Below are 24,392 nucleotides of genomic sequence, written 5' to 3'. Positions count from 1 at the left end.
TGGCATTGGGAGAACAGCCTTTACCGAAGGTGTCATGGGCTTTGAAGACACTCGAACTCAGGACAAAAACGTGCTAAGAGGAAGGCATGCTTGGCATGCTCACCATGATCAACTCCCACCTGGAAACCTATGTCCCCATTGTGGAAGGATGTGTGGATCCAGAATTGGCCTCCACAGTCACTTATGGACTCACTGTGAAGACCATGTTCATGGAAGACAATCTTACTTGGCTATGAGTGATTGCCAAAGAAGAAGACAACAATACACTCTCTGTGAGGCTCAACCCAGAAGCTGCAGCCGGTGCAGAAAGCAGAGGCTAGATTGTTGAGTGTGGTACCCCACTGAGGAAGCTGCACTGACTTCCAATATGCTAACCAAGCCTTAAGTTAAAGCCTTAAACAATTTGGGACCAGGTGACATAAAGGACTGCCCTGTCTGCACTCCTCAGATGGGGCACTGCTGTGGGTATGGCATGCCCCAGAGAAGTGCTTAGTTTGTAACAGATATTTCATGTTGCAGCTCCAGTCTGTCAGGAGCCGGCGTGAGAAGCAGGTCAGCAATAAAAAACACTGGTGTGAGTGAATTTAACTCTTTATTCAAAGAAACAAAACAGCTCAGCCCTAGTGGTCCCAGCAACCCATCCCAGTAGGTCTTGCCCCAGTGAGGCAGTTCTGAGGACCACTCTCTAAGGCTCCTCTCCCAATTCCTTCCCAAGCAGCTTAAGGCTTTGTCGTCTTTTTTCTCATTGCTCCACCCTCTTCATTTCTGTGTGTTTTTTGGGAGACGGTAGAGGAGCTGGTTGCAGCAGGAGGGGGAGACTGGTTGGTCACTGTGAGATTAGGATGCTGGGCTAGATGAATTTTGGACGAGGCAGGGCTCTTCTTATGCCATTCTGTTCTTATGGGCCAAAGAACTCACCTACGTTTGCTGGTAGACACAAGTCGAGGGAGTCGGCACTTCTCTCACCGTCCCCATTCCCCCATCAGCCTAATGGAAGCTTTCTTAGTGCATCTGCAGGTGAGACTGCTGTTCTTTTTGTGGCGGGGATGGAAAGGAGCATCTAGATTCTGCAGCAAAAAGAGGTACAGGGGCAGCATCCTTAGGAAGATGTTAGTTTTGCTGGCCAGGTTATAGGGAATTAGTGGGAGTCTAGGTGCATATAGGAAATCCCACCTGGAGCAATGTTTAGGTGTGTGGGTGAGCATGTGAATGGGATGACACATCCACAAACGTTGGCAAGTCTCCAGTTCTAACAATGTACTGTGTGTGGCTTGAGTGATGCTTTTGACACAATTCCATGTGACAGGCTCATAAGCAAACGAGGGAAATCTGAGCTAGGCAGAAATACTGTGACTTACAAAACTGGTTGGAAAGTTACAGCTGAAAAAATAGTTTTTAAAAGAATCCAAATACTGTTTTCGTTTTGCAGATGTTGAAATGGCGGCTCAAGATATGCAGCAGCCTCTCAGCAAGGCTCCAGTCATTCCAGCTCATCAAACGAGTCTTCCTCCTCTTCCCCACGAGCCGAGTGTGTAATGGCCTTCATCCACCGCTGCTTCAGCTCCTCCGTCTCTGCCACCAATGTATAGACCTGCTTGGACTGCACCAGTTGGAAGATGTGACGGGGGTCGCTCTGGGGCATCTCTTTGACTTGGTAGCCCAGCAGGGGGATGGAAGTGTGAGCCTTGACGTCCTGGGAGACAAGTGGGAAGAGAGGGGGGATGAGAGGCTCAAAAGGAAGTAATTCCAGATGTTCCAAACTGACTCCACAAAACCAATCCAGAGTTGCTCCCTGTTTAACAAGGGGATCATTGTCAATGTGAGCTGGTTTTGCAATGTTTAAGGACTAAAACTATGCATGGCATGCAGCTGCATGTATCTTCTCACTAATGTAGTTATTTCTTGGTTTTTACCAAAGGCAGCCTCAAGAGGCCGCTGTAATTTAAGCAGAGAAATAGCAGGGGATGTGGTTGCTTAAGCCTTTCCTCTCTAGCCACTTTTGCACTCAAGGTTTCTCCCATCAGGAACTGCCAGAGGAAGAGCTGGGAGCCTCTGCTCCCGTTTATGGTGGGCCTGTGTACTGAGCACTCAGAACAGCAGCTTGGGATATCTTGGCAATTAAGTACCCTCAAGGGATGGAGAACCAGTGTGGCCCCTCCAGGTGTCCTTGGACTCCCACTCCCATCAGATGCAGCCCGCATGGCCAATGGCCAGGGATGATGGGAGTTGTAGTTTGGCAACATCTGAAAGGCCAAAGGTTAACCACGCCCGTTGTGAACCATCTGAGCTTCCACACAAGAACAAATTCTCAATAAGCCCACACATACCTGGGGTGCAGCATAAATGTACAGCACAAGAGGGTCATCTCGTGGGATCACAAACCAGCCACGCATGCTCCCCTTTCCGTTCTTATCCAACAGCTGCAGGAAACTGCACATCAGGCTCTGCCCCGATATTTCTGCAGACTCTTTCTGCCAGTTAAACAAAAACACCACACCATTCCCTTAATGCTCTTTAGCCTAGAGGCTCCTACTGGCTCCTGTGTCTATAGATTGTGATCTACAGAATGGAACATAGCAAACAGTTCTGGGACTCAGCAACACAGCTGCAAATAAAATGTTTTAAATGTGGTGTAAAGTGCAATATACAAATCTGACACTAGGTGGTATAGTGAGCTATGCAAAATTCAATGTGTTTTTCAAAACATATTTTTGAGAAAAGCATTTTCACAATGTTTTTTATATGTGTGTAAATTCCACCCTGGTCCTAGTTGCACCACTGGATAAAACAGGCAGGGAGAATGACTGTTTTCACTCCTTTCTGGGTCAGAATGTAAGGATGGTGCAGTGATTAGAGTGTTGGATTGGGACCTGGGAGACGAGGGTTTGATTCCCCACTTAGCCATGAAGCTCACTGGGTGACCTTGGGCCAGGCACTACCTGTCAGGGCTGGGGTCAGGCGTAGGTCATCAACAAAGCAATAACTCACCCTGGACCAGTGAAGTAAACTCTTTATTCAAGGAAACAAGAACAGCTCAGGCCTAGTGGTCTCAGCAACTCTTTCTAGGAGGCCTTGCCCTGATGAAGCACTTGCAAGGACTGAAGGTCCCCACCTTCCCTGTGCCCAGTAGGACTCTTCCTCTCCAGGGTCTTTCCCCCGCAGTCTCAGGCTGTGTCTGCGCACAACCACCCTCTGCTCTGCCCATTTCGTTTCTATGAGAGTTCTAGGAGACAAGTGGGAAGGGGAGCTGGTTGCAGCCTCTCTCTTCTCTGCCTCTTGGCCACCCTCCCTCCAGCCTATGCTTCAGCACAAGAGTGTGAACTGCTCTCTGCCATGGCTTCTTCACATTCACTAAATCCTGTCACCTCTCCTGCTGCTGACACCTCCTCCTCCGAGTCTCCCTCTGACCACTAATCCCCTGGCTCTGAGCCTTCTTCCTCTGGGGGTTCCCTGGGGAAGGGGTGTTTTCCTGACTGGTGACTCCCACCACTCTTCTGCATCCAGCCAATCTATAACACTCCCTCTCAGCCTAACCTCCCTCACAGGCTTGTTGTGGGGAATAAAGGAGGAGAGGGAGAACTACGTAAGCCACACTGAGCTCCAGGGGTTAAAAGGTGGGCTATAAATGCAATAAATGCAATAAATAAATAATACATAGAAAACCTTCAGTGCCTTGTGTCAACATAGTAGGGGCTGGAGGTCTAGTCTATTGGTTTTTCAATCTTCAGTACCATGGACAGAGTCCCTCTCACTCCCTTGTCCCCTGTCTTTCAGCTCCACTTCACACCTTTTCTGTGGCAACCAGGTTCCATCACTACTTCCAGCAGTAAATATGTAGGGCGCAATGAGCAGATGCTTGTAGGGAGCCATTATTTGCCAGGATACTCCAGTGCTTTGTCCCATTCCGTTTGGTGTAAGCATCACCCCCTACTTACTTTACTTGCCTAATTTGAAGAACCTGAATGGACTGAAAGGAGGAAATCCAGCACAGGTGACCAAGCCATGGCTGAAGTGGAGGAAAGGCAGGAAATGGGGCAGGCAATCGACTGAGACAGAGAGGATGGAGACGTCTCAGCTCTGCTTCCTCCTCACCTCCAGGATGCCTTTATGCCTTGCCTGCCGCTCGTCGGGCAACAAATGCCCTGTCAGGAAGATGTAGCACTCCACGCAGACACGCTTGGGCCCGCTCTTGTCGTATTGCAATTCGGCCTTGTACTCGGAGCACCGGCCACACACCACCTGCCTCCGGGAGAGGAACCAAAGGGTTGCTGCAGCGTAGATTCACAGAGGAAACCCCCATTCTTCTTTAAACAAGACCTGAACCAAAACTGAACATAGAACTGGAAGAGTTCAGCATCTGTCCCCACCACCACCGGCACCCAGATGCGGCTGGACCAAGCATGGTCGCTCTTGGGATCAGTTCTCTGGACTGGAGTCCCAAGGCCCTTCCATGTGGCTGCCCTACCCAAAGGAACTCGGAGGAGGTGTACTCACATAGCCGCAGGCCCGGCAGTGGTGCCTTCTGCGTGTGATCGCATTGAAAGGGCCCTTGCAATGCATGCACATGGTCACCAGCTTGTCCCTGATCCACTGAGGAGCCCGCTTGCCCAGCTCATCAAACTGGCAATGCTGGGGGTAAAGCAGACCATAAGAACATGAAGATATACCCTGGTGGATATGATCAAAGGGCAATCTAATCCAGTATCCTGTTCTCCCAGTGGCCAACTAGGTTCTTTGAGAAGCCTGCAAGTCAATGTCAGCAGGGCTGGCAACAGCATAATGGCAGGGGTAGATCTGCTGTCTGAAGCAAAATCCAACCTAATGCACGGGCCACCCTTGCCACAAGCAGAACCTGAGTGCAACAGTGCTTTCGGCAACTTATGATTCCCAGCAACTAGTATTTAGGGATATATCGCCTCCTACAGTGGAGGTAGAACAGAGCCATTGTGGCTAGTAGTCGTTGAGAGGACTTATCCTCCAGGAATTTGTCTAATCTTCTTTTAAAGCAATCCAGGTTGGGGGACATCACTACGTCTTGTGGGAGCGAATTAAGCTATGCACTGTGTGAAGGGGGTTGGAATCAAAGAACCACTGAGATGGATTCTCTGGCAATGAAGGCAATTATGGCTACAGCTCACAGGGTCCAGGACATGGACAAGTATGAAGCCTCTTCCATATTGCTTAGTACCATTGCCAGAGCCTTGTTAGGTACCTCTTTCTTGCACATTCCACTCCTCTGTCTTGTCCTCCAATCATCACACGCTTTCCATTTCCCTGTTGCAGATTTCAGAATGTTCACTCATGGCCTTCCTATTAGGCAGGCATGTACTGCTTTTAGCACTGGCTCAAAACTTTTTTATTCCAGCAAGCCTACCTAGGCATGTCATTTTAGCATGTCGTTTTTGACAAAAGTGTTTTAATATTACCCATTTTATCTTACAATTTTCGTGTAATTTTTTGTGTGCTTTATTTGTTTTTTTAAAAAAAAATAGACTGCATAAAGCAAGCTGCTTAGTTGTTCTATTAAGTGATCTATACAATTTGTGAAATAATTAAAATACGGTAATACAGGAAATGCTTTTAGAAGTGAGGTAGAGACATGAGGAGGAATAGAGAAGTGGAATGGACCGCCTCAGAGATTAGTGTACTGTCCTTCACAGAAGGTTTTGGATAGCCATCTCCCAGGGATTCTTTAGCTGTGGGTTCCTGCACTGCACAGGGTTGGACACCTCTACAGTTCTATGATTCTATAATTCAGTGAGTGAGTACAGTCAGGAGGATTACAGTTAAATCCTGCATCTCGGAATCGGGCCCTTGGATTGCCACCTTGAAGGTCCCACTGCTTTTCTCCTTCTTGTCAATGGCAGACTCAAAGGCCTGGAGAAGAAAAGCAGAAGTTGAAAGAAAGCTCTGAGGCTCAAGCCAGACATGAAAGTAGCAGCTTGAAGCCACATCTGCCCCACTCACTTCTGAAGTATGGGAGTGGGGAGCTGGCAGTCAAGGGGTGCTAAACTCTCCCCCTCCTCCCTATGCCCATACCAAACGTTACATACGTTTTTCCTCCCAGCAAGTTCTTGTAATAATCATTTACGATTTCATTGATTTTGTTAAAAAGGGCAAACACTTTGCCTTTCTCGTGGGGCAGGACCTTGACATAGGGTAAAGGGTAGAAGCATGGGTTACCTTTATCCAATCATTCATCTCTTCCTGGGACCTGCGTAGAAAGAGAAGTCACCTGTTAGAGAAGAGTTGTCCTCATCGTTCTGCGTGAGAATCAGAAAAGACAAAATTCTTATGTCAGTTACCTGGTTTGCAGTTCTAGAGTTCGTTGCTTCCCTGATACAAGGAAAGCATAAGGAAACTGCACATCGTTCAGCTCCCGAACCTGCAAGTCCAAATAAGTAAAACAATTAGCACTGATGTGGGTAAAAAAGTTGCTGCTGCTGTTTCTCTGTCATATTTATTTACATCCATACTAAATGAGGAGACCCACTGAGATCAATGGACTTTAGTGACTTGGGTCTGCACCTCTCACTTAAGTAACTTGGGATTTCAGTGAGTCTACTCTGAGTAATGCAAGTGTTGGATATTTTCACACACAAACCGTGAATTTTATTTTTTCATGCTTTGTTCCATGAGCTGTCCTGGCAATTTTTGGAAGTTGAAGGGGTGAGCTACAAACTTGAGTAAGTAAATAATCAACAAATCAAAAGGAAGAGAGGAGCAAGCAAACACCTGAACCAATCCACATGCAAAAGTTTGGCAGGGAGGGGAAATGGGGACAGCTCACCTGAAGCATGCAAATATTTAAAAGTCCCAATATAATCAGATATATAACATACCCTTCCTTGGGTAGCATTTATAAAACCATGGGCCAGATTCAGATTTTGCTGTTCCTGCAGGTGAAAGCCCACTCAAAGACTTCTGCTAGCACAAGGGGGCTTTCCTCCCTGCACACACAAACACCCCCAAATTGGCTGAGGGAGGTTTAGGAGAACACCCAGAACAGGGTGCAGGGAGAATAGAAGGAGTATTCTTCCTTCAAGCAAGCAGAAATGCTTGCACTGAGACTGTGATTTCTTTAGCACCACATTGCAGTCCTCTCCTTATCATTTTTCCCCTACATATGCCTATTGGGGGGGGGGGGTTACTCTGCTTCCTGCTCTGCTTGTTATATTTTTGTTTTATGTTTCTCCAGATGTGGCCATCCTGTGGAAAAAATAGGGGGCAGGGCCACCCCTCACCCCACGAGTATAATTAAAGGGAATAACCTGCAATGAAATTCTCTGACCTTCATGCCCTCCACATCGATCCGGCTGTGCACCTGAAACGCTGCGCCCACTTGGATGACTTTTGGCACACAGTACAGCAGCAAGTTATTGAACTGAGAGAGACAAGAGGTGGGAAAGGATAAAGCCTTGGTGGGAGGGGGGCACATGAAGTCTGAACAAAGAAGGGCCAAAAGAAGAGAGCAAATGTCAAATGAACCAGTCAATACAATGCAGTGGTACCTCGGGTTAAGTACTTAATTCGTTCCGGAGGTCTGTTCTTAACCTGAAACTGTTCTTAACTTGAAGCACCACTTTAGCTAATCGGGCCTCCCGCTGCCGACCCACCACCAGAGCACGATTTCTGTTCTCATCCTGAAGCAAAGTTCTTAACCCAAGGTAATATTTCTGGGTTAGCGGAGTCTGTAACTTGAAGCGTCTGTAACCTGAAGTGTATGTAACCCGAGGTACCACTGTAATGGTTTGTCTCAGTTAATCTTTCCCTCTGAAGACTAGAGACTTCAGAATATGAACCATTCCAAACAAGGGAAGAAGGAATTGTTGCCACCAATGGATCAAGAAAGAGCCCAGTGCATGTATCACTTAGTGCTATGCCAGCCTTTAAATGTCCTCCAGATGTTCTGGACACCAACTTCCATTGGCTAATGAGGTACTTGACTACTGCAGGGGGGGTGCAATTTATTACTGGCACACTTCTCATTCTCCCTCCTTGCTTGAAAATCAGAATACAATTATCATTTGGATTATGCACTTCAGAGGCAGGAAGGCAATAGCCCTGCTCTGCTGTTGCCACCCCAGCAGATGGTATTCATGAACATATTGCCTCTAAGCCTAGATGTTTCAAATAGCCACCATGCCCACAACTAGTGGCCCCTGGGTAAATTATCTTCCATGAATTTGTCTCGTTCCCTTTTCAGCTCATCTGAGCTAACGTCCAACACCACATCTTGAGGCAGCAAATTCCAAAAATTATTTGGGTGAAGAAGTTCTTCCATGCCAATCAGTTTCATTGGCTGACTATCTTCCTAGGTTCTAGCTTGAGAGGGAGAGAAACTTCTCAATCTATTTTCTCCACACTGCACATAATTTTCAGTGCAGTCCAGCGCATGCTTACACTCAGTAAGCAAGTCTCATTGCATCCAGTGAGGTTTACTCCCATGTGGATATGCATAAGGCCACAGCCTTTATAAGCCTCTGTCACAGTCTCAGTCACCTTTGTCCAAATGAAAAAGTCTCAGGAGTTTTAAGCCTTTCTTTGTAGGGAATCAGATCCAAGGCTCTTATTATTTGCCCTTCCCTATACATTGTAGGGGGACGTGGGTGGCGCTGTGGGTAAAAGCCTCAGCGCCTAGGGCTTGCCGATTGAAAGGTCGGCGGTTTGAATCCCCGCGGCGGGGTGCGCTCCCGTTGTTCGATCCCAGCGCCTGCCAACCTAGCAGTTCGAAAGCACTCCCGGGTGCAAGTAGATAATTAGGGACCGCTTACTAGCGGGAAGGTAAACGGCGTTTCCGTGTGCGGCTCTGGCTCGCCAGAGCAGCGATGTCACGCTGGCCACGTGACCCGGAAGTGTCTCCGGACAGCGCTGGCCCCCGGCCTCTTAAGTGAGATGGGCGCACAACCCTAGAGTCTGTCAAGACTGGCCCGTACGGGCAGGGGTACCTTTACCTTTACCTTTATACACTGTAGACATACCGTGCATATCTTCCCAAACTCATATATATTTCTTTCTTTCTTTTATCCAAACAGCAGCACAACTTCTCTGAGTTGTGCAAAAGAACACAGATGCCCAACAGCAATGTACTGCTATCTTCCCTTCCCGCCACCCCCCAACCTGATTAATCTCTTACCAAGAACAGGTATTTCTCTGTTGTGTTGTTGTGCCGGAATGAGATTTTCTGAATGGGTCCCTCTTTTATCAGCTCGTTGGAAGGGTCCACAATGTCGTCTTCAAGCCCCAGCCTGTGATACACCTCCCAAAGGTTCTGGAGTCGTTCCTGCAGGACCATCAGAATTAAGATGAACAAGACAGGGACCAAACAGCTCCGTTGCAAAGGTCTCTGGCTGCAAGGAGTCACTTGCATGAGGTCAGTGCACTCACCATTTCTGCAATGGCAGCATTGGAGTGTTTGGCTGCAGTGAAAATCATTTCCAGAGCTTCTGCAAAAACACCAGAGAAACATTAAACTCTCAAGGCTCTCTCACACAACCCATTTGCACACCTGTATTCCTTGCTATGGCAGCACTGGAGGGGCACTCTGTGCACCTTTGAGTATTTCCCCTTGTGCCCACAGCCCCCATGATAAAATTATATTGGTGCCATGGACTGGTATTTTAATATGTGCTTAGAATAAATCTAAAGAAGGAAATATGAAGATGGAGCGATCCTGGTTAACCAATAGGTGTGATCAGGTTTTTGAATATTGAATTGAATCGATTGCATAAATATCACCAGCCCCTTTTGATATATGATGTATGAATTAACTGGATGATTGTTCTCCTTGCTTACATATATAAAGGGGAGGTAAAAGTAATTACATGTATGTACACATACATACATCTAAATTTAATAAAAAATAAAAAAGATATGGGTGAACCAGGATCATATTCAGGAGCAATCCTGAGTAACCAATAAGTATGATCAGGTTTTGAATAAATATCAATTTGCATAAATATAAATATCAATTTGCATAAATATAAATATCAATTTGCATAAATATCATAAATATCATCAGCCCCTTTAATGTTTGATATTAACTGGATGATTGTTCTCCTTGCTTACATATATAAAGGGAAGGTAAAAGTAATTACATGTATATATGCATACGTACATTTAATTTTAATTTAAAAAATGCAGGTGAACCAGGATCATACTTTGGAGGTGCAGGGAGTTTTCAAAACAATGACGTCAATGACACATTGATGGACCTTCTATCTATGTAGTTCTTAAAGCAACAGAAGTCCAGACCTGAATGGAATGCATGCAGTAAGCTCATTGCCCGATCTCCACCACTTCCCCAAGGTTCTAGCAGTTGCATAGCACTGAGCAGAAGAAGGGAGGCACAAGCCTAGCAGGGGAATTTCAAATCAACCCTGGTATGAAAGCCTTAGAATCGCTCAGCTAGCAGGTACATGTGTGTCACAGCTAAAGGACAGTCTCCTCCAACAAAACAACTCCTCTGTCAACTTCCTTCTTTGCCCACATCACAGAACAGACCGAATGGAGCTCTTACTCTCTGCATCCTCCCTGTCCGGTGCCTCTGGAGGTAGCTTTCGTATGTAATCCTTCAGAAGGAGTTCATATCTAGGGATTCTCTGTACTGGCTCCAGCATATGATGCTGCAAGGTTAAGTTGGCTGAGATCTCCCGTCTCTGCTCAGGATAGTAACAATAGCAGAAAGAGAAAGCAGAAGGCATCATAGACATGAGTGTATAAACATCAAACTACAGATACTTGGCTGGCCTCACCACTTCACAAACCCAGATGACCATCTACCACAACCTTCACCAACATGGTGCTCTCCAAATGTTTTGGACTACACCTCCCATCAGCCCCTGGGCTGGTTGAGGCTGATGGGAGTTGTAAGCCAAACATCTGGAGGGCACCAGCTGGGTAAAGGCTTATCTATCATGTCTTGGTGGTGTAACAGATGGAAGAAATTTTATGCTTTGGTTCAAGTCTTTCTACAGCACAGAGATGGACTGTTTGAGGTCCTCTGCAAGCAAGAAATTCCCAGCCACTGCAGCAGAAGGAGTCCAGTGTCTCAGGAAGAACGTGAGACATGGGACCAACACAATCTTTTGAGACCTGGGGTACAGGGCCCACCAAGAAGCAAAGAAAGAACTACAGAGCCTATTATCCCAGCTGAGAGAAGCTGGCTAAAAATTGGTGTAGAAGACATTAGTCACCAGGCAAGGCAAAATGGGTGAAGAAAGGCTAGTCTGGATGGAAAAGGCAGTGTCCTTCCAGTATTTTCTCAAGGAGAAGAAAATGCCTAAGTTCCATGCTACATATATACAGTTATGGTGTGGGTGGCCTCCCTGTTAGAAGCTACTCTGAGTTTTAAAAAAGGTTACTGTGCAATAAGCTCTGAGACCCTTTCTACAAGACCAAGTTCAAGGTGTTACTTTTAGTATTAACAGCTTGAGACCAGTTTACATGGAAGATCATCTGACTCCATATAAGCCCTCTTGACTGCTCCAATCTGCAGAACTGGCACTACTGCAGGTATCACATAATACTCATTCTACATTTGTAAGGAATTAATCTTTTAGAACCCACACTTCCAAACTCCCTGCCTATTGACATCAGCAAGTGCCTTCCCTGTTCTTGTCAGAGCCTGCTAAAAACATTTTTCTTATATGTATATGCTTAATAAAAATTTAAAATAAAATAAAAAAAATTTAAAAAAAACATTTTTGTTTTTTTGTTCAAGGGAGCCTGCCCAGATATGTAGAATTTTGACATGTGTTTTTATCATGGTTTCTTTCTGGCTTATCATTGATTTTAACTATGTTTTGAAGGTTTCAAATTGTTTTTTTAATTGAGAATGACGTTCTTTCATTATTTTTGTAAACCACTTCAATGTGTTCCCCCACCCCAAACAAGCAGTATAAACTTTTAATGAAAGAATAGCGAAATAATTTTCACCTGAATGCTTGAGATGAGTTCCTGGAATGGCAAGGACTTTTCGGACCACGTGGTGATCAGCTCGACTGCCTTGTCAAAGTTCTTCACGTATTCGCTATACATCTTCAGGAAAGGGGCTACCTTCTGGATGATGTCCCCAATCCTGGGATTGGAATCCCTGCAGGCAGAAGCCAAGAGAACAGGTCTGCTGTTGGCATCTTTGGAAAGGCAGCCAAAACGGTCCAGGGAAGATGCTTTGGGAACTGCCTGCCTGCCTCTATCCCTGGTCTCAATTGCAATGCCCAAGCATCGCTGGCACTGGTTTGTGACATTTGCAGGAGTCCCTGCTGGATAGTGCCCAGCTTCTACACAGTTTTAACAATACATCACAGCACAAACAATCCTGGCTGTCTCTGTTTATTAACATCTTCAGTAAAAAAGAAAAAAGCAAGGAAGTGAAATGATTGTCCTCATACGTCCTCCCATCACAGGAAGACAAAAACAGATACATGCAAGAAGTACTGCTGATTTAGTTCTTATTTATCTAAGATATTTCCTCATTGCCCTTCATCATATAATTGCAAGTCTTTGTTCTATAAAGGCAAATGTTTGCCAAAGTGCCCTCTGCAGACAAAGGAAGTATGTAATATCTATTGTTTCACACCAAGATTAGTCCTTTGTCAGATGGCACAACCTATAAAGGTACAGGGGACCCCTGACCATTAGGTCAAGTCGTGCCCGACTCTGGGGTTGCGGCGCTCATCTCGCTTTACTGGCCAAGGGAGCCAGCGTACAGCTTCCGGGTCATGTGGCCAGCACGACTAAGCCGTTTCTGGAGAACCAGAGCAGCACACGGAAACGCCATTTACCTTCCCGCCGGAGCGGTACCTATTTATCTACTTGCACTTTGATGTGCTTTCGAACTGCTAGGTTGGCGGGAGCAGGGACCGAGCAACGGGAGCTCACCCCGTCGCGGGGATTCGAACTGCCGACCTTCTGATCAGCAAGTCCTAGGCTCTGTGGTTTAACCCACAGCGCCACCTGCGTCCCTTATACAACCTATAATAGAGATCTATTTCATGGTGGGACAAAGAATTAAGGTTTTAACTCCAAGTGAGCCTTCCACAGACCTCTCGTACGGTATCTTTTCAGATTCTAGACTTCAAATAATACAACAGTTGGTTTCAGTTGCGTAAACCTTCACCCCACCCCTCTCACTTCCCTTTCCAGGAATGCAGTGGGGAAAGGGGTATGGCTGCCATAACTCACCAGTTCTCCATACGTTTCTGCAGCTCTGGCAAGAAAAACTGAGCGTGGAACTGGTAAATGGATGAGATGTTGGAGAATATCATTTTCACCACCTCTTCTGGGAATGTTCTTCCACTCCTGGCTTCCTTCAGCAGCTCTGAGAAAAACACCTGGAACCCAGGGATGGACAAAGCTGTCAGTTTTGGTTTCTCTTGGTTGCTCGTTTTTCCAGCCTTAAGTTCAGTCGCCCACATTTCTGCATCAGCTTGTTATTTATTTATTTTACACACACACACACACACACACACACACACAGACAGAAAAGTCCTCCTGAAAATTCACCAGCTTTTTCATGCACTCTTATTTTAATATGCACAATTTTCCAAAGTGAACTTTCCCTTCACCTGTCCCTCTAGAGCAGAGGTTCCCAAACTTATCTGGTCTACCACCCCCATTTCAGGAAACAAAAACACCATTACCCAGCACACCCCTGTCAAGTAAACCACAGGCAATCCTCATTTTGCACTGGGGTTACATTCATCAGCAGAACCTGTGTAAAGCAGTCTGCCTAGCCCCCATTCCACCCTTTCAGTGATGTTTTCGGGATACTTCTAGATTTGGAGCCGACCCGTATGTGCATGCACAATTGTGCGTCAATCAGAAGCACATAGATCTGTTGTCGCCCGTAACAAACCAACCTGATCCAGAAGGTGAAGGCGGCTGACATAGGCCTGCTCTGTTTGCAGGAGCTCCAACGCTATTTTTTTCTCTTCTGGCTCCTGCGTGTATAAAGAGAAACTGTTTAATCATAGGGAGCATTAAGCATGAGCCCAATGGAGTAGATCCTGCTCTCCTGTCAGTGGGGGCACTGCACATTAGTAGGGCTGAGTTCTCTAACTAAGGCTGTGTTTGTGTGTGTACACAATTATGCATATTCTTAGGAACATAGAAAGCTGCCTCATACAGGGTCCTGCCATTGGTCTATCAAAAAGAGATAATTCCTCACTCTAGACATTCCTTGCCTGACAGCGCCACTTGCCCAGAACATTGGCCCTACTCTACGTGATCTGTAACAACAACAACAACAACATTAATCTGGCAGTTAATGACCTGGTTTTTGCAGCTGCTGGAGTCTGTCCTGAGGCTTGCCTGGAAGTCTGCATCTTGTGGAATCCTCCAGTTGCCTGCACTTATCTTGCCGCGAAAAGAGCTGAGACACTTGACTGTGAGCCCTCTGGGAGCCTCTCGTGGCTCCATCGCTGATTCTGCACGGCAGGGCACCTGGCTGTGCGGTACAGGCATTTGCTTGGCTTCGCTCATAGCTCTTCTGCTAGTCGCAGGTGGAAGCAGGTAGGACACCATGAGATTTGGTGCTCTCAAGCAGGACCCAGACTGAGGAAGGATCTGCTCCTTGCTGGCACTCGGGCAAGCTCTAGCCACAGAAAAGACAAGCAGTTTTAGAATGACATTGTTCAGCCCACTTCTGCAAAACACAGTGCACAGCCAAGCAGTCTGCATGGTGAGATCCAAAGCAAAAGCAAAACATTCAGAGGCAACATGGGGACCAAACCATCAATATTTGCACCTCTCTGAGTTTTACAGTGCTGTTCTCCAGCCTTGTAATGGAACCATCCACTAAGGTGCAGGAAATGTTCATGTCACTGAACATAACATTCAAAATCACACTATAGTAGGGGAAATGTAAATATTAGGGAAAATACACTGTGTTAAAATGTACTTGGGAGGCAAAATTGCCTTTCAAAAAGGAGAAATTAACACTGAAATGCTGGTGAGTTCTCATGAGGACTTTTTTGTCAAAACGTGGGGAACTGAACTTTAGTTTGGAAAAATGAGAAACTGAAACAAACTAGGATTGACAGTTTTACCCACATCTAAATATAGGCAGCTGTATCATGACTGCCTATTTCCTCCTTCCCACCTAACCAGTAGCTGGGGGTGGGGGGTGGGTTAATTTACATCCAGAAAACAGAACCAAAATAAAAGATTAAGCAAACAACAACAACAACCACGAGATCAGATCTCTAGCCTCCCACATCATGTTCTGTTTGGGCCCTTTGGAACAGGGACTTCTGAGACAGCAACAAAAGCTCTCCATTCTTAGTCACACAACAGCATCAGCAATTGTAGCTGAATAACTAAGATTGCAAGTCACCCAATCTAAGAAATTAATCATATACGTTTGAGTTGATTCATTGATTAATGCACTGATTGCAAACATTTTTAATGCTGTCTTTGGGGTGGTTTTTGGTTTGTTTGGATAATGCATGCATGTGTCACAGCAGGCATCAACTTAGAAGAGGCATACTATCATACCTGAGAGAAAAGGAGAAGTGCTTGCTATCTGCAGAGTTTTTCTTTCTTAAATAATGGGTGAGATCTGCCTACCAGTGGAACAGGCTTCTTCTTGTGCAAACAGGCCATTCCATTCCTTTCCTCTCCTTCTCCTGCAGCTGACATGCACTCACAAAATTTGCTTCAGATGGTTGGAGAATGCATCAGAACAGATTTTTAGGGCAGCAAGCTGCAGGCAGGAGGTCAGAAAGAGGACATCCCACAACATAAGCAGAAGTCCACCCATGTGACATTGGATTTCATCATTTATTTTCAAAAATCTGCACCCAGTTAATCTAGGGCATTTTTATTTATTTTTTTGGTACCTACAAAAATCTTTAACAGTGCAACCCTACACCAGAATGTAAGTCCTGTTGAGTTCACTTTCCCAGGTAAGTGGGTAATAGGACTGCAGCCTAAATCACTAATCAGTTGATAAACATTGCAACCCTGCAAATAACACAATAGGCATGGATGCATAATGGATACACAAAGGCTTTGCATCCATTGCATCCATCATGCCTACATATGTGAACAGTCTACCACTGGACATCAATTCATTGGCCCATGAGAAGCTACAAAAACCAAACAGTTTGCCTGTCTTCTCTTTCATAGAACTGCTTGTGCCTCTTGTAGACCAAAACATCATATGAAAGCTATGTACCTGCACATTAAGTGTCATGATGTAGTGCTTAGAACTGTGTTTCTCAAACTTGGGTCTCCAGCTGTTGTTGGACTACAACTCCCATCACCCCGACCACTGCTCCTACTGGCTAGGGATGATGGGAGTTGTAGTCCAGCAACAGCTGGAAACCCAAGCTTTGGAAACACCAGGAGTGTCGGACAGGGACTTGGGAGCCCAGGGTTCAAACCTCCACACAGCCATGAAGCTCACTGGGTGACTTTGAGCCAGTCACTGCCTCTCCACCTAACCTACCTCACTGGGTTGTTGTGTGGAGTAAATGAAGAGGGAGGGAACCACGCATGCCACCCGAAGCTGCTTGGAGAAAAAGTTGGGCTATAAATCAAATAAATAAATAATCCCGAGAACTGCAATTTACCCCTCACAGAGCTATTTGCCAAGGCCCTTAAAAACTACAATTCCCAGGATTCTTGCAGTGGGGAGGGGATGTGCTTTAAAAGGTATGATACACAAGCCCTAGAGCAGGGCTGAGGAAGTCTCTTTCACATTTACATTGAGAGTAGCTACTGAGGGCTACATCCTTTTTTCTGTTCCACAATCAGCCGTCATTAAGCTTCCTCATGTATCCAAAAGTCAGCTTTTATTTCCTCTTCCAAAGCAATGTTTTGCCTTTCCAAAACAAGCCACAGCTCAAGATTAAAACCAGAGGCAGCAGTCTTGCTAAAGGGACAACCCCCTCTGGGCTGACGTAGGGAATGGGCAAGTTAAGGGAAGGAGCTGGTAGACTGTTTGCATGTTCCCCACCCAGAGATCACAGCGCATGTCGGGGGGCCAGAGAAGAAGGCAGATTCTGCCTGCTGCCCTAATCCTCCTGCCACATTCAGCAGAAAGCCTGAAATGAGCCTTTGCAGGGCTATGGCTTTGTTGCACGGTGGGAACTCTGCACCATTAGGGTGGCAGCTTGACTGAAAAGCCTATGTGCCTTTACAGCTGTCATTGCACAGAGGCGCTTTTCGGAATTTCTCCCCTGAACGCGGGAGGTCAGGGAGTGAGGCCAATGGGCAAAAGCCGCCCATCCCTCTGCACATCCCACAGAAGTGTGGAGAAGATCTGAAAAGGGCGATAGTTGCCAGGAGATGACAACAGCGCTAAAAGCAGATATGCTGCGGGTGTAATATATCATGGCAATTTAATTTCAGGGTGTATACTCAAGAATATGGATCCAAGAGATTTTAGAGGCACTTCTCAAGGCAAGATGCCTGGCAACCTAGAGTGGTTGCTGACGGAGAAGTATGTGTGCTTGGATACAAAAGAAGCACAGGTACATATTAAATAACTGAGGGAATAAGCTCCTCTTTTCTAGTCTACTCCCTATGGAAATATGGGCTTCTTTAAGGTGTAAGCTTCCTTCAGTTTCCCCTTGATAGCTCAGTTGATGGAGCATGAGGTACTTAATTTGAGGGTTGCATTGGGCAAAAGATTCCTACATTGCAAAGGGTTAGACTAGATGACTCCTGTGGTCCCTTCTAGAGCACCACAATTCTATGATTCACTTGTGATTGAATGACGTTTGTGATTGGGAGGTTTTTTACACTTTGAAGAAAATATCACAGTAATATCACACACATACATTAAAAAAGGTAGTCCTCTTCCCACTGGCATATTCCAAATTGCTTAGGGCCTATAAAAACACCACAGGAATTGTTAAGTTGTGGGTGAACATATCAGACGACACAGCGATTCTTCAACAGCTCTTGTTTATTCACAGGCCAGAACAGAACAGAACCGAAGGGTTCAGCCAGCCTGCTTATATAGAGCTCCACTACAACACAACAGTAACCACTTTCTGTAACTATCCAATCACTGAACGTCACTTTCAATCCCTTATTTGCATATGTGGACCTGAGTGAAAACTATCTACTGTATCCCCCTGCTGGCCCAGGGTGAGAACTTCAGCACATAACAGGAATATTCCCTCTCCCCGCCGCCATCAGCACCTTGTCTCAGAGAAACTTCTCCTGTTGTTCAGTTTACCTTTGAAAAAAGAAGCTCCCAGGCAAATGCAGCTCTGGAGCATTTGACCATTTCGTCTTGGGAGTTTCAAGGGTTCTACTTTACAAATTCAGCCCTTAAGAGTTCCACCAGGTCAAGTGCTTAGAAAATGAAGGTGACAGTCAAACTGTAGGGTGGGACTGGTATAATGAAGCCAAAGAACTGGAAGCAAGAGAGGCAGTGGGTATGTCACGTCCAAGAAAGCAGTGAAGCCCGCCGGAAGCGCCAAAGCCATTTCTATCCCTGAACCTTTCCATGCAATCAAGACCATCCACAAACAATTCTGCTTCTGTTCCAGCTTTTGACTGCTCCTTTGTGAGACACAGATTGAGAGGGAGAATATAGTCTCCTCGGTCTGCATCTACTAATAAACAGGAACAGCAGCTTCACAGTGTGCTAAGGAAGCACAGCAACAAACACAGTGAAGCATAATTTCCCCTGTTTCATTTGACACATGAGGAGAGGGAGACACGGAAGGGAAGGAAGCGTTGCACTGAGATCAGGCAACAAAACAGTGGCAGGAAAGCAGGGCTGCCCTTTTGCCAAGTCAGGCCATTGGTCCATCTAGCTCAGTGTTGCTGACACTGACTGGAAGCCGCTCTCCAGGGTTTCAGGCAGGAGTGCTTCCCTGCCCTACCTGAAGATGCCAAGGGCTGAACCTGGAATCTCTGCAAGCAAAGCATATGCCATACCACTGAGCTTCCCAGGCCTTCCCACTTCCTACAAGTGTAAGCTATGTGAAGCCAGGAAGGTGGAAAGGAGGCTCAACGAGGTCAGGGTATGACTCCCATCAACTCTCAGGACTATTTCACAAGGGGTATTCACATATGCTTTTGTTTTGTAGTCCTTTGCATGGTGTGTGTGTTTTCTCATATCTGCATGATGAAATCATGCCAGTTTGCAATGTAACTCTAATGCGGAGGTATAATAGAAAAGAAGGATGCCAACTTAAAAAAGAAAGTGCAAAGCCACATCTGGACTTAGGATGCCGCAAAAAGACAACCAGATGGTAGTCTTCATAAAATCCAAATCCATTACAATATAAATCAGGCTGATATCTTTTCATCTGACAAATAGCGCAGAGTCCAGCCACCGGATTTATCAGCAGAAGGGATGCAGCATTTCAGGGGTTTACGTGGAAATCCCTTCCTTCTCTGAGCCACTGCAGAGTGCCAGGGCTCTTGAGAGCAATGGGATCAAATACCCCTGCAGTTTTCTGTTGGTTCTTAATTTGTTTTGGTTTTACGAGAAAATGCCCCTTCTTCATTTTGTACAAACTTGTGCTCCGATTTCCCTATTTAGCACTGAAATATCATGTTAGCAACAGATGAATGTACAGCGGAACTGTCAGAGTGCAGAAAAACTTGGCAAAGGGGGGGGCTACCCCACTGGATGCCCAGCAAACAGCTGTGGCCAAAAATGTGCACCCATTTAATCAGTAGATCGGAGTTATCTACAGTGAGACATGCAATGGTTACTGTATAATATGTTCTGCATGCAGCTGCCTTTGAAGGGCCTCTGGAAACTTCAGGTTGGTGCAGAATGCAGAAGCAAAGGTGCTCCCAGAAACACTGGTGTGTGGACATATTACTCCACTATCAGAATAGCTGTGCTGGTTGCCAATACATGTCCAGGTTCAATCTGAAGTGCTGCTTGTCACGTCTGAAACCCTCCATGGCTTGAGCCCAGGGTACCTTCACCCACAACATCCTGCGCAGACAAGCTCATAGAATTCCATTTAGGTGAGTGTCTGAGCTGGCAAAGAAGACAGGGAGCACTGAGGTTTCCTGGCAGAGGAAATGGCTTTGCTCACTCTGTGGCCAGCACTGAAGCAGATTGGGCTACGGAAGGAGAGCGCTCCTCCGCAGCTTACAGTAAACTTGTATTACTTATGAGAAAATAAAGAGTAACACCCACCCACGTTGATTTCTGCTTCTTACGGGCAAAGCTTCCACACTTCAGCAACGTGTCAGAATTATGCATGGATTGCAACACTATCTAGAATGGTTTGAATGACCTTTTAAAACAGGGATGGGGAACCTGTTGCCCTCCAGATATTGTTGGATTCAGTCATTCCCAGCCAGCATGCCCAATGGTCAGAGACGATGGGGGGGGGGCATAAGAATAGAATAAGAGACGGTTGGATCAGGCCAATAAGCCCACTTAGTCCAGCATCCTGATCTCACAAATGTAGCCAAACAGGCTAGCCACCCTGTTATTTATTTATTATTATTTATTAGGAATATTTTCTAAACAGCTAAGCATCACAACAACGGCGTAGTAGTAGTATACAACAATGAAAATGAAACAGCTAAAACAGATTTTAAAAATAAGAAGAAGAATAGGATGCTGCTCCACCAGTAAACGGATCCTGCCGGGTCAGCCTGTTAAAACTAAAAAGTTTTCAGCATCTGACACAATACTGCTTTTTACCCTGAAGTCCACAAAGTCTGAATTTTCTTCTTAGCCCTAGATGATTGTCTCTGTGGGACACGGCAAAGGCAAAGCTGCTTGTATGACTGCAAATTCCTCATTGCACTTCCCAGTATGGTGTGTGGCTGCAGACCACATTCCCAGGTGACAATTTGGATTGGCACTGATGTCTTTGGGAGTGACTCTGAATGAGCTTTGCAGTGTCCATGACTCAGGCACATTCTCTGCCAGAGGCAGGAATCAGGGGGATTTAGCAATTTGGTTGCCAAAGGATTATCAGAATTAAATAAACAGCAAAATCATAGGGTTTGTTTTTTTAACCATGCTACTTGAAACGATCCTTACACAATTTCTGCTCTTTAAAAAACTGATCTCTCTTATAACATCTCCAAGGGTGCGGGGGAGAGAGAGAAGATTTATTGTACCTGAGTTTCTCAAACGCGTCCACAAGGTTAACCACAGAGGTGGCTGTATAGCTCTGCTCCTCCATCATACCGAGACCTGTCAGTCTGAAACTGGACTTGCCGTTCTGAAGTAATGGTCAAAGCAGGACCCACACTGAGGATGCACTGTGATTTTTCCACAGCTCAGTCTTTCTGTTGCTTGAGGTATTTCTGAATAATTTATTTTGAACCACTGGACAGAATATTCAAATTACTGAACAGTTTGCAAGCAAACTGGTGCCTTCAGTGGTATGTAGGGGGGAAACCCTTCTGGTTTACCATAAACAGAAAAAAAATATGAGGAAGTACTGAAAAGCAGAACGCTGGCAGAAAATGAGCAAGATTTACAAGGGTATGCAAGGAATGTAAGCCTCTTATTAAGTATATGATTTTATTTTTTAAGGAAATGTATCAGAAGTGGTCTTTTCATTTAATTCTGGCTCTGCCTTGACTCTTGTTTCGGTCATGCACTGTATCTAATATTTTCTGCTGCAATACAACTTCAACTTGCAATTCCCACTTCTCACCATCAGCAATGCAAGAAAGAAAGAAATTACAATTATTTGTGACAGAATAACTAATTACATATGTAGAATGTAAGATTTTTAGGATTTTGCTGCTTATCTCTTGTAGTCCAAAACATTTGAGGAAGGCTGCTCTAGTCTACAAAGTATTTTCACAGTATCCTGTGCTTGACAAATTTGAACGCCAGGGGGCTCCATACAGCTACTCCAGCATGTGCAATATTAGGCAATTCCCAGCTATAGACAATACATATATAAATTGGCAATTCAATTGCCTGCTCTACAGACAGAACTTCCTGGTTACGTCTGACACCACTGGGAAAGGAATTCTCAGAGGACTAAAAGTAGCAACTGCTCAGAGGAGACAACTGGAAAAATCAGGACTATTATAGTTTTACCTAACACGCTAGAGAAGACAGGTTTTCATACTCCTTTTCACTCAGATCTTCCTATGTGAGGAAAACTTGAGATTTTTATTTTTTATTTTAATCTAAAAAAAGTGCTCTGCCAATGTTTTTTGCACCAGGACAGGAAGGGAGAAGTAAACTGTCAAATATTATTTCCCCTATATTGCGGCTATAAGAAGGCATGCTGAGGTCAACAATAGTTTACAACACTCCTGCAATGTAGACCAGTATCACATCCATTTCTGCAGGCTGAGGCAGAGTGGCAACTCTTGCATATCCAGTTAGCAAGCAGTAGGAATGAGATGGAGTTAGGTGGCAAGTGATCTCCAAGTTCCCTGCAATTTAGCCCCACACATTCTCCCCATATTGCAGATTGCCATAAACCACTGTATATTATCATGGTCGCAGCCAGGATTTTTGTTAGGGGGCAGGGTTTCGTTGGGAGGGGGACAGAACCTCAGAGTTGTATTTATTTATATTGATTGGGGGAGGGGGAAAGCTGCCCCCACCCATGTTTATTATGAACTCCAAATGAGGATGAGATGTATAGATACTGGCTTAACAGCAACTCTATTAAAAAGACTTTAAGAAACTGTCCTGTTTTCAGTCTTTACTGATGAAATAAATACAGCTGCTAGTACAAATCTGTGGTACAAGCACACTTGGAAGACTGTAAATTTCTGGTCAGCGCACCTTATGTGGGACACTGAAGAGCTTGAAAAGGTTCAGAAGCGTAGTATGCTTCTGAATATCAATTGCTGGAAACTGGAGGAAGGAAGAGTGCTGTTGTGCTCAGATCCCACTTACAGGCCTCCCATGTGCATCTGGTTGGCCACTGTGAAAACAGGATACTGCACTAGATGGGCCATTCGCCTGATCCAGCAGGGCTCTTCTTCGGTAGGGCTGTGTTGTTGACACATGAGCATAGCAAATCTGCACCCCACAACACCACACCACCCCGGCCACTGTGTCTGCACGGTCCTGACTCCACCACCACCCTGTCCCAACCCCACCACGATCCAGATGAGCTTCTGCAATGTCCATGTTAGGAGGGTGGCTCTGCCGCCCCAGGTGGGCTGCTACTGAGAAGCAGTAGGTCTCTCTCACTTGTGTGAGACTCTTAATCTCAGTGTTGTGGGTTTGAGCCCACGTTGGGCAAAAGATTCCAGAATTGCAAGGGGTTGGACGAGATGACCCTCAGGGTCCCTTCCAATTCTAGGATTCTATGAATGCCAGTTGGTAGGAATCACAAGTGAGGAGGGTTGTGTCCTCAGGGAGTCTATCTGCGGGCTTCTCATTGCCATCTGGTTGGCTTGTTGTGAGGAGAAGATGCTAAATGAGACGGGTCTTTGGACGGGTCTTCTTCCGGTGCAAGAATTCACACACCAAAAGCTGTCAAGAGGCAGAGACGGCCAGTGGAGCAGTTGCACAGGGATTCACTATGCAAGATGGACGGGCTCAGACTCACCACGCAAGCTTTGCGTGTCTGCAGCTGCAATCCTATGCCCACTTGCACGAACTCAGCATGATTTACAACCTGAGTAGACACGCGGAGGATTCTACTGTCAACCAACCGAAGCCATCCCACGACTGTGCTAAAACAAAGACAGACATGGGGTGCGTGCATATGCTCTCCTTCACCAAAAGCAGTCTCTTCCAACCACCCTAAAAAAGACCAGTCGAATGCAAGACGGCGCTTCGGCTCTTTCCACACAGACCCGCCGAGATTTTTACCTCTCGAGGAGCGTAAAATGGAGATTGTCAAACCAAAAGGCTGGGCGTCAACTCTTTGCTATCTCTATGTTGCTTACCGCCCTAAACAGTTTTAAATGGTTCCGCCCCCTTAATAAGCTGGGGGCTCCTGTCGCCCAAGGGCGCCCTTGGACTTGTTTCCACTAGGTATTTGCCAGAAGGAAACATGCCTGAGAAGGAATCGGGCGCTTCCGACGGCAGCCTTCAACTTTCCCCTCTGCACAACAATGGTATCGTCCAATAGTTACAGAGATAGGGAAATGTAGACTTCGAATGGTTCCATGGCTCTGCCTCGGCTTCCCCTTGAGCGCCATATCCCTCCCCGCTTTGGGTTGAAATGACGGCTCGAGCAGAAAACAAACACGGAATCCCGGATCCGTGCCTGGGCAAACACGGCCAGCAGTGGCCTCAGAGGCGGATCTTCTGCGTTTTCTAATGCAGACCATGGATCAGACTGATTCCGAGCACAACTGAGCGCTGAATCGGGGCTTAGCGGAGGTCGCAGAAAGGCCACTCCAACTGCAGACTGCAGTATTGGCAGCGGAAAGCCTCGCTTTCGTAAGGCTCTCTCCCTCCCTGAACATTTTTAAGGGTTCACCACTAAAAATAAAGCTTAAAATCA

The 24,392-nt window shown here is 45.9% G+C and overlaps 1 protein-coding gene across 2 annotated transcripts; it reads right to left on the bottom strand.

The window, feature by feature from the left end:
* Positions 1 to 573: 573 nt before the first annotated feature.
* Positions 574 to 24,382, bottom strand: FGD2 (FYVE, RhoGEF and PH domain containing 2). Of its 2 annotated transcripts, none has more exons than XM_083445721.1 (16): positions 21,070 to 24,382; positions 14,275 to 14,596; positions 13,863 to 13,943; positions 13,186 to 13,334; positions 11,938 to 12,094; positions 10,520 to 10,658; positions 9,388 to 9,446; positions 9,137 to 9,283; positions 7,292 to 7,384; positions 6,306 to 6,385; positions 6,184 to 6,214; positions 5,785 to 5,877; positions 4,495 to 4,629; positions 4,093 to 4,239; positions 2,328 to 2,471; positions 574 to 1,693 (listed from the first exon to the last, which is right to left on the bottom strand). In XM_083445721.1, exons 1-16 carry the CDS (start codon positions 21,135 to 21,137, stop codon positions 1,481 to 1,483), a joined length of 2,058 nt encoding a protein of 685 aa, XP_083301847.1. In that variant the 5' UTR covers positions 21,138 to 24,382; the 3' UTR covers positions 574 to 1,480. The 2 variants fall into 2 exon arrangements, with proteins under 2 accessions (XP_083301847.1, XP_083301848.1); XM_083445722.1 differs by lacking the exon at positions 21,070 to 24,382 and adding an exon at positions 15,499 to 15,701.
* Positions 24,383 to 24,392: the final 10 nt, after the last annotated feature.

The sequence above is a fragment of the Podarcis tiliguerta genome (genome assembly GCF_965153285.1).
Source record: "Podarcis tiliguerta genome assembly, chromosome: 6".
In the NCBI taxonomy this organism is placed as follows: Eukaryota; Metazoa; Chordata; class Lepidosauria; order Squamata; family Lacertidae; genus Podarcis; species Podarcis tiliguerta.
Note: the sequence above shows the minus strand (reverse complement) of the source record. Positions and strands in the feature narration are given on the sequence as shown.

Coding starts and splice junctions, on each gene's coding strand:
- FGD2 (XM_083445721.1), bottom strand. CDS start 21,137: ATGATGGAGGAGCAGAGCTATACAGCCACCTCTGTGGTTAACCTTGTG. Junction 6,215..6,305: donor ACTCTAGAACTGCAAACCAG/GTAACTGACATA, acceptor CTTTCTACGCAG/GTCCCAGGAAGAGATGAATG. Junction 4,630..5,784: donor CCGAGATGCAGGATTTAACT/GTAATCCTCCTG, acceptor CTTTACCCCCAG/CATTGCCAGTTTGATGAGCT.